This window comes from Musca vetustissima, unplaced genomic scaffold, assembly GCF_032173495.1.
Source record: "Musca vetustissima isolate MV318-11 ecotype Yass unplaced genomic scaffold, APGP_CSIRO_Mvet_v1 utg6087, whole genome shotgun sequence".
Classification (NCBI taxonomy): domain Eukaryota; kingdom Metazoa; phylum Arthropoda; class Insecta; order Diptera; family Muscidae; genus Musca; species Musca vetustissima.
In genome coordinates, this window is record NW_026886528.1 from 34,843 (window position 1) to 44,830 (window position 9,988).

Consider the following 9,988-nt stretch of genomic DNA (forward strand, 5'->3'; position numbering starts at 1 on the left):
TTAGTGCCAAAGTAAAAATGTGCCTATCCAAACAATTAATTAGACCTGAAATAACCTATGCGTTTCCTTTTTGGTTTGACATTTCTTCAAGACAAATGGAAAAAATCGGGTATTTGAAAGAAATATGCTCAGATATTGTCTTAATATGAGATCGAGATTAATGCCTGATGGAAATTTGCACCACCATGATGTCGTCGGCTACATGAAGCGAGTAAACTAATAAGGGTAGACAAATTCATGACGAAAATAGCTATTAAACTATTAGAAAAATATATTAATTGCAATAACAATTCAGAGAATGACATTAAAAGCGAAGAAAAATTTAATAATCTCATAACAAATGACGGATATTTGTCACCTATGTGCTTACTAAACTTAAATAACAATAACATGATGTTCGATAGTAATGACAAAATTGTATTGATGATGATGATTGTTATTGATGACCTGGTGTATAGCATAGAACAATATTAAAATGTATATATGTAGAAATATCTAGGTGTACGTATGTGATGTGTGTGTATGTATGTATATATGTTTATGCATACATACACAGATGTTCAAATGTGTGCATATTGTAAATAGTAGTAGTAGTTTTTAAGAATACCGAATTATTATTTATTTTATTTTTGTTTAGTTCTTTATTGCATGTTTTAGTGTTAAGTAGTTTTTAAGATTTAGTTTTAAGAACAACAAAATTTATATAGCAAGTTTTATAAACCAATTGTCTTGTTAATTTCTATTAAAATGATTGACATGATCAAAAAATAATAATTTATTAATATTCCTAGAATAAGATCAAATCTGTTAGGAAAAAATAATTTTAGAAACCAGAGTTAAGTTTACTATGTAAATCATATAAATGTTAAATAAAAGGAATTTAATCCAAAAAAAAAAACGTTCATGTGCGTTTGTGAAGTGATAGGTGAATTTAAATAAAGTGAAAAATGGCTGGTCCTGGTAAAGGTGGAAAAGGTGGCGCTAAACGTCATCGCAAAGTGTTACGTGATAATATCCAGGGCATTACCAAGCCAGCTATTAGACGTTTGGCTCGTCGTGGTGGTGTAAAACGTATTTCTGGATTGATTTACGAAGAAACTCGTGGTGTTCTGAAAGTGTTCTTGGAAAACGTTATTCGTGATGCTGTCACCTACACCGAACACGCTAAGCGTAAAACCGTCACTGCTATGGATGTCGTCTACGCTTTGAAGAGACAAGGTCGTACTTTGTACGGTTTCGGCGGTTAAATATTTTCTTGACGCTATTTGGAGAAATCTTTTTTTACAACAAACCAATCGGTCCTTTTCAGGACCACAAAAAATATTAAAAAAGAGATTCATTCTTGTTGAAATTCTAATTATTTTTTTTTAATAAATATACTAATAACACATGTTAGTAAATAAATAAAAATATTAAAAAAATCGCATTCGACTTACCTTTTCAGATTTTTAAAAAATTTTTCTAATAAATTTCCTTCAAATATTTCCAATATCAGTAAAAATGCGAATACAATGTTTATGTTTGCTCAAAAATTTTATTTTAGACAAATTAAAAGATAAATATAAGGTTGGTAAAAAACATTTGCCACTAAGTTTATGTCAATAAAAAGTATTAACTGGTACCCCAATGGTGGAACTTTTTTCACCAATTGTTTTTTTAAAGAAGATCATTTTTTGTTATTGCTCCAACGTTTTTACATTATCTTATGTGTCCCTTCTTTAAAGGTTTTTAATTACAATATCATTTTGTTCATGTCCAACTGTCCTTTTGATTTTTATATTGAAATTTGTGGTTTCCGCTCAGTTATAGGTATATTTAATTTGTAAACAAATTGTTAATTAGTTTTCAGATGCCCTTTATAGATTTGTATATGTTTTCTGTAAATAGTTTTTGACAGTTATGGGGAAAGAGTTTGGGCCGTATACCTTCTTTTAATTGTAAATGTCTGTTTTATATCTTAACTCTAAATCGTGAAATGTTTTAATCGGATTTGTTTATCCTCACATTTTTAAACAACTTAATATTAATTTATCATTTGAATAAGTTTTCAAGTTGTCAGCCAAAAAAAGAAACATTGTCAAAAAATAATAAATTTTTTGACAAATATGAAAATGAGATTTCATATCCAACAGCTTGGGCTCTATAGAAAATAAAACAAAACTTCAAATATCTGACAGGAATACTAATAATGCTATCATTACCACTATTATCGTCAATGTTAATGATCGCGTTATTAGTATTAGAACATACACATAAAATTAGAAGTTTTGATCTAACTAACTCAAAAAACCATATGTCTTAAAAAATAACAATTTATTTAAACATTAAAGCTCTATACAAAAATTGGGGGATTGTAGTACGTAATATATTGTACTTAATATATTTGTTTTGGCGGAATCAAACAATTAGTTTGGATATAATCCTATTCTGACCACATACATATTTATAAGCATCTAAGCATCCTTGTCCTAAAGTGCTTGGAAAGTAGTAACAAAATATCCATTTAATTGCTTTTAATTCGGTATTCCCAATAGGGTAAGAAACTTCCCTCCACATAATGGAACCACGTAATCTTTACTTTACCATGTCTTACTGTGTTTTATCTGAAAAAATTTCACAACCTATATATACCATGCAAATTCCTTCACATAACATAAATTATATTTTCAAACTAAATAAATCTTGATTTTATAGAAAACGTGAGCAAATAATAATAGCGATCAATCTTACTCTATCTTTTCGGTTTCTTATTATTAAATTTAACTCTAATGAAAATATAAATTTATTTTCATATACAACGACAATCCAATTAATTGTAGAAAATTAGCATATTTTGACAATTTTCCATAATTGAAAATTACTTAAAGACATACGCTGCCCATATTCGCCCAAAACATGCACAAAACGAACTACAAAGTGATGAAACTATAAAGGTTGGGTATAAAATGTGTGGAAATGCTAATATCTTTCAAAATATATTTTGCAACATTTTCGCGGATTTTTCTCAAAATCTTCTTTCATTAAAACTTTTCCACTGTAATTACAAACTACTAAAAGAAACTTTAAGTTAAATCGTTCCAGCCGTTTCATTAAAATAATTTTAGCAAGATCTTCGCGGATTTTCCTCAAAAATTTCTTTCATAAAAACCTTTCCACCGTAATTACCGAAAACTGAAAGAAATTTTGAGTCAAATCGGTCCAGCCGTTCTCAATTGATGCGTTCACAGAAAAAAAATTGTAACCATTTGATAAAAAAATTCAAAAATCCAATTAAAATTTGATTGATTTTTCGCCGATAAAAATAATGTTCATATTTACAATCGCCGATAAAAAAAATTGTAATCCCATTCGAAAATATTTTGATAAAGCAATTCTCATATATACTAAAAATTTTGTTGAATTTTATTTTGTTAATCGACAAAATATTTTTCATATTGACAATCTTGTTTATCAAATTATTTTCTTTTTAGCTGATAAAAAATGTTTCATATTGATTAAACGTTTTATCGAAAAATATTTTTAAATCAATAACTTTTTGTTCATATTTACAATTGAGGTTGTAAATTTATTTATCTGAATCGATAAAAAATTTAGCATATATACAAAAAATCAATTGTTATCGTTGGATAAGCAGTAGAGGCTGAATATTGGTATTGCGCAGTTTCAACAGTTCCACTTTAAGATCAATTTCTGCGTTGTTTTCCGCAATAAGAGCAAAAGAATTCTGCGAATCAGGTATGGAGTATTTCCGTTTAATTTTTATGCCAGTTTTGTCAGTGATTAGCTTTTGTTGTGGTGGAAAAAGATTATGCAAATTCCAAAATATCGAGAAAATTTTTGATTCTGAAATGAAATGGTAAAATAATGTTGAATTAAAAACGTGTATTTTCAATTAAATTAAAAGTCGTCTTACATTCGTCGTATTTATCAATATTAGTCACGGTTTTGGAAGAAGTTTTAGATGCTATTAAGTGCAAGATTTTTCTCTCGTATAGTGGCTTTTGTTGTGGTGGAAAAAGATTATGCAAATTCCAAAATATCGAGAAAATTTTTGATTCTGAAATGAAATGGTAAAATAATGTTGAATTAAAAACGTGTATTTTCAATTATATTAAATGTCGTCTTACATTCGTCGTATTTATCAATATTAGTCACGGTTTTGGAAGAAGTTTTAGATGCTATTAAGTGCAAGATTTTTCTCTCGTATAGTGGCCACTTTTAAAGAAGATTGCAGGATTTAGGGTATTTAAGCTCAAAATCTATATCAATCTTTGGGAGAAGAACAATATTCATAAATTTATGTTTATGGAAATAAACAATTTACTTACCAAATTAATTCCAGAAGGTTTTTTATACTCCGGCCAGCTTTTCAAAATGTCATTTGTACTCTCTAAATGTTCAATTTGGGAAAATCTTTAGATGTTTTTCCAGCATTGGTGGATTCTAGTTGCCACTGTTTTAAATTCTTTTCAAATATCACCATATCTCCTACTGCCATTCCCTGAAATAGTATATCAATATGCCGTGGTGTCAATGTGCTCAACACTTCTTGAGTAATACGGTGTTCTGAAATGTAAATAAATGGTACATAAATAAAATTAGTTGATGAATTATAATTAAGAATCAGTGTTACTTACCAATAAAGTGGTTTCGTAAGTGTTGCAGCTTCCACATTGCTAATAAATTTCCAACGTAGTCATCGGCTGTAGACGTTTTCAACTTCTATGGAATGAGATGATAAAATTCTTTAGGTTTAATATACTGTCTGTTAGTAGCGGTTTTTAATATATTTGTTGGAGGACCCGTCATGTCATTTATGTGTAAAATTGCTAAGTTGTCAATATATTCTAAAAATCGGAACGCCCCAAAATGAGGGTCGTACACAGTGTGAGTTTTTTTTTGCAATATACAAAAATTTCATTGCTGGTTTTAATTATACAAACAATTGCGAATATTTCTCCTTTCACTGTACACACAAATGACGACTTATCGTACTTGTAGCCCAATATTACTGCTTCAGCAAACATAAAAGTTGTTCCAGCCGGGCAGTAATGGGTTTTAATGTGACTAAAAAGACTGTCCGATATTGGTAATATTACCTCACAGAAAGGGCATTTTATTGTACTTACATTATCCTCCATATTTCAGCAATTACAGGATTGGTTTTAACTCTTTAAAAATAACACTTCACTTTTTAAGAACACTTAACGCGGCGAAAGTTTCAAGCACACTGAAGGCATTTACCAAAATGCAAGATCATGAACCCAAATCTCGTCTGTTATGTGGTGGTTGCAAAAAGAAACACAGCGAACAACAAATGAGCGTACAGACGAGTGCGACGAGTTGCACGCAACGCATTTTTTGTGGATACCCACATATGTGTGGGTAAATATAGTCTTTGTTTTTTTGTACTTTATTTTAAATCCATTATTTACATAAATATTTTTTTAATAATTGTAAAGTACCATTTTATATATGATATCGTCGTAAAAATGCTTCTTCGTACATTTTCTTTCTACTACTACTTTTTTGCAACCCCAATATAAACACATGAGTTGCATGCAACGAAGAGAGTGAGTAGTTGTTCAACAAATTTAAAGATACACACAAGAAAGATGATGAAAACAAAAAATGAATTGCATCTCTCTCATCGTGTTGTGTTGGGAAGGGAAGAATATATGTGTTGCTAATTCTTGTTGGGATGAATTCTTTGTAAACGTTAGAAATTGTTTTTTGTTGGCGATGTGTCGACAGACGCGAGTAGTTATTTCTTGTATTTATTGGTTGGTCTTTGTCCTTCTTTTATGCATGTATCCAATTTTTGTTCTGTTGTTGATAGTCATAAATTTATGGTAAATTTGTCTTAAGATAAAGGAAATATTTGGCACAGGGGAATGAATGTATGCATATGTATATTTTATTTTTTCGCAGTTGTATATATACATACAATACATATGTTATTGGTGGGGTGTAAATACATAGATACATATGTATGTATGTACTGTATTTCTGTTATACGTATTTCTTTACGATCGTCAATTTTTCATGTTTAATATAAAGATTTTTGCAATATTTTCAAATTAAATTTCTTGTAGTACGATACAAAACCTTTTAAACAGCAATTGCCGATTTTTAGCCTTATTATTACAGCTCTCCCACAAAAATACCTCCAAATGTTCAGTATTTTAACGGCTTTAAACTAAATGTGTAGCTCTATACCGAATAAAAACTTATATTTGTTATCCATCTTTTACAATCTATTCAACAAAGTACTTTGTAATAACGTAATAAAAAATAATATGGCATATTACAAAAAAATATTAAAAATTGTCCAACAAATTTAACAATTTTTTTGGTCAAACTCGTTTGTTGATGGTTTTTTTTTGTGAATTGTTGGCGTTTGATAAATATTTCCGACTACGTTTGAAATATGTTATCGACATCTTTTTGTCGAACGCTGATGAAGCTTTTAATCAAAAATTTCGGGGTGGTTTTTTTTCTGTGTTAGTATACATTTTTTTTGGCTCCATTTTTATATATGTAGATTAAAAAAATCGAAACAATATTCTTATTTCCAGAAAATTCATTAAAAAAATTAGATTTTTTTTCAAAAAAATTGCAAAAAAAATTTTTAAATTCATTTTTGAAATTATTCGTATATAATTACTTATGTTATTATTATTTTTATACCCTTCACCACACTGTGGTACAGGGTATTATGTCTTTGTGCATATGTTTGTAACAGGCAAAAATAATCGAGATAGACCCATGGTTCCTTTTGAGAATATGCATAGAATCACTTTCTGAATCGATTTATGCATGTCCGTCCGTTCGTCCGTCTGTCCATGTTAAATTGTAAACAAAGTACAGGTCGCATTTATGATCCGATTTGGATGAAATTTGGCACAGCTCAAGGACGAACCCTATTGAAATTGGGAAAAATCGGTTCAGATTTAGATATAGCTCCCATATATATTTTTGCCCGATTTACGGACTTTAGACCCTGAAAATCTTTCGATTTGCACGAAATTTGGCATAGCGTACTGAATTGAGCCACGAAAGATGTGTGCCAAGTTTCGTGAAAATCGGTTCAGATTTATATATAGCTCCCATATATAGTTTCGCCCGATTTACGGACTTTAGACCCTGAAAATCTTTCGATTTGCACGAAATTTGGCATAGCGTACTGAATTGAGCCACGAAAGATGTGTGCCAAGTTTCGTGAAAATCGGTTCAGATTTAGATATAGCTCCCATATATAGTTTCGGGCGATTTTTGGTAAATGGCGTACCAAAGTCCCTATATATCTTTCGATTTTCACGAAATTTGGCATAGCGCACTGAATTAAGTCTAGAATGATGTGTGCAAAGTTTCGTGAAAATCGGTTCAGATTTAGATATAGCTCCCGTATATATCTTCCTCCGATTTAAGGTAAATGGTGTACCAAAGTCCTTATATATCTTTCGATTTGCATGAAATTTGGCATAACGTACTGAATTGAGGCTAGAATGATGTCTGCCCAGTTTCGCGAAAATCGGTCCAGATTTAGATATAGCTCCCATATATAGTTTCGTCCGATTTCATGTTAATGGTGCCCCAAAGTCCCTATATATCTTTCGATTTGCAGGAAATTTGGCATAACGTACTGAATTGAGCCTAGAATGATGTCTGCCCAGTTTCGAGAAAATCGGCCCAGATTCAGATATAGTTTCGTCCGATTTCATGTAAATGGTGCACCAAAGTCCCTATATATCCTTCGATATATTTGGATAGAGCTTCCATATATATTTTCGCCCGATTTTAGGTAAATTGGACCTCAAACTCTTCATGCTAGTCAGGTTGACATCAAATTTTGCACAACGTACAAAATTGAGCATAGAATTACGTAGTTGCGTTTTCTAGAAGTACAGACATAGCCCAACAGATAACCTATTTATATTTGATTGAAGTCGATTTATATAACTTATGGATATATAGGAGGATTCACATTTAGATAAATATCACATATTTTATTTCATCCAATTTCATGTTAATAGCCCTGTTTAATATATCCATAGTGGTGAAGGGTATCATATAGTCGGTCCCGTCCGACTTTACTACTTTCCTTACTGGTTTTATTAATAGACAATTTATAAATATTTTTACGTAACACATTTTTATTCATTTCAATTTTAATTTATCACTTTAATTAAAATTTTATTTAATTTCACTATATTTCTTTGAAAAATATTTTTTTTCTTAACATATGCATATTTCCATATAAAAATACCGCCATCAACAGGCATTTCTAAATGGCGTTGCTTGTTTGTTCATATGCTTGCTTGCTTATGTTATGTATGTATACCATAGCTTCACTTTATCTATGCATGTGGTAGTATTTTGTTAGTCCATGATACTAAAGAACGAACGAACAAACACGAATGTGAATACGATGTTTATATGGACTGAAAAATATTATTTGTTTGTGGAAACATTAAACTATATTAATAATTTTAATAAGGAAAAAGCAAATAATATTTTACATAAAACAAAAAATCATAAAAATTGTATTTTTGTTTCCATTATTCTATCATTTTTTTTCCTTAAAAAACCAACAGCGCTAGGCGTTGGTGGTTATTTTCTGTACTACTGATCATCAGCAATAACGGTATTCTTAATTTTTCATTTCATTTTTTCTTCTTCTATACACCTCGGAATATAACGGAAAACAAAAACAAATTTTAAGCAAACTCTAATGTGACTGCAATAAATGTGTGTCGTGTCATAAAAGGCAAATGTAATGATGTAAGGAGAAAAATGTATATATTTGAAATTTTTTATTTAATAAATGTAACTAATGAAATAATAATGGTTTGAAATTATGTTTTCTCTTTTTAAATATTTTTTGACGTCCTGAAAAGGACGGACTGGTTGATTTTGTATGGATTTTTTCTTTGTATACGATGATCTGTATTCACTCTATAATACCTTTCGAAATAATAAAAAATAATTTTTGGGCCGAGAACAGCTTAAATGTTTGGCAATACACCACCTTGGGCGATTGTAACACCAGACAACAATTTGTTCAATTCTTCGTCATTACGGGTGGACCATTGCAAGTGACCGGGAATGATACGAATCTTCTTTTTGTTACGAGCAGCATTGCAGCCAATTCCAAAATTTCAGCAGCCAAATATTCCATAACTGCAGCTAAATATATTGGAGCACCGGCACCAACACGTTCAGCATCCAACAGCGACCAACGGGGAATTGAAGACCAGCAGGATTGGAACTGGACTTTGCCTTTCCTTTAACTTTGCCACCTTTACGACGACCAGACATTTTCACTTTATTTTATTTTTTTTAACACTTCACTGAGCACTGAAAAACACAGAATGATAAAAATTGGCATTTATATTGTACTGAATTTAGTGTACAGTAGTTCACATATATGTCAAATAAATTCTCATAGATTAACCCGATAAAAGTTCAAATGTACATGCCGTTCAATTCAAACTAATTTCAATTTGTGTAACGTCACTATTGTTAACGCCGTACGCTGCAATTATGTGACACAGTAGTTCGATCAGTTGTTTGTTTTATTGTGTTAACATTTGATCATTATTCTTTGATAAACGAAAACAATGACATTGGCGAATGAGGAGTGCAATTAAATTTATAAGTAAAAATAAAGAGCACAGAGTACAAAAATAAAGAGTACAGAGTACAAAAATAAAGAGTAATTTCAGTGAAATAAATAATTAGTATTTTGAGTTTTTTGAAAACAAGAATTAGTTTTTAGACGCCTGTGCTCATATTATGTTAAAAACAAGTGTCAAAATTCTCTATGGACAGGTATATATTTGTTTTTTTTTTATTTTCTTTTTTTTCAAATATTGATGTTTAAACTAAATATATTTATTGTTAGATCAAAAAATGGTTGACGATGAATCTCCAAACAAAGCAAGGCTGACCCTGGGCAAAGGAGCTGACACAATAATTAAAACAA

At 30.2% G+C, this 9,988-nt stretch overlaps 1 protein-coding gene and 1 pseudogene across 1 annotated transcript; one reads left to right on the forward strand and one right to left on the reverse strand.

Moving 5' to 3' along the window:
- Positions 1 to 947: 947 nt before the first annotated feature.
- LOC133333991 (histone H4-like) lies at positions 948 to 1,308 on the forward strand. The gene has a single exon (XM_061542298.1). The coding sequence runs from the start codon at positions 948 to 950 to the stop codon at positions 1,245 to 1,247; it is 300 nt and encodes a 99-aa protein (XP_061398282.1). The 3' UTR covers positions 1,248 to 1,308.
- Positions 1,309 to 9,008: 7,700 nt separating this feature from the next.
- Positions 9,009 to 9,366, reverse strand: LOC133333993 (histone H2A-like; annotated as a pseudogene).
- Between the last annotated feature and the right edge of the window lie 622 nt (positions 9,367 to 9,988).

Bases quoted from the DNA above. Each gene is read 5' to 3' on its own strand.
- LOC133333991 (XM_061542298.1), top strand. From the start codon at position 948: ATGGCTGGTCCTGGTAAAGGTGGAAAAGGTGGCGCTAAACGTCATCGC.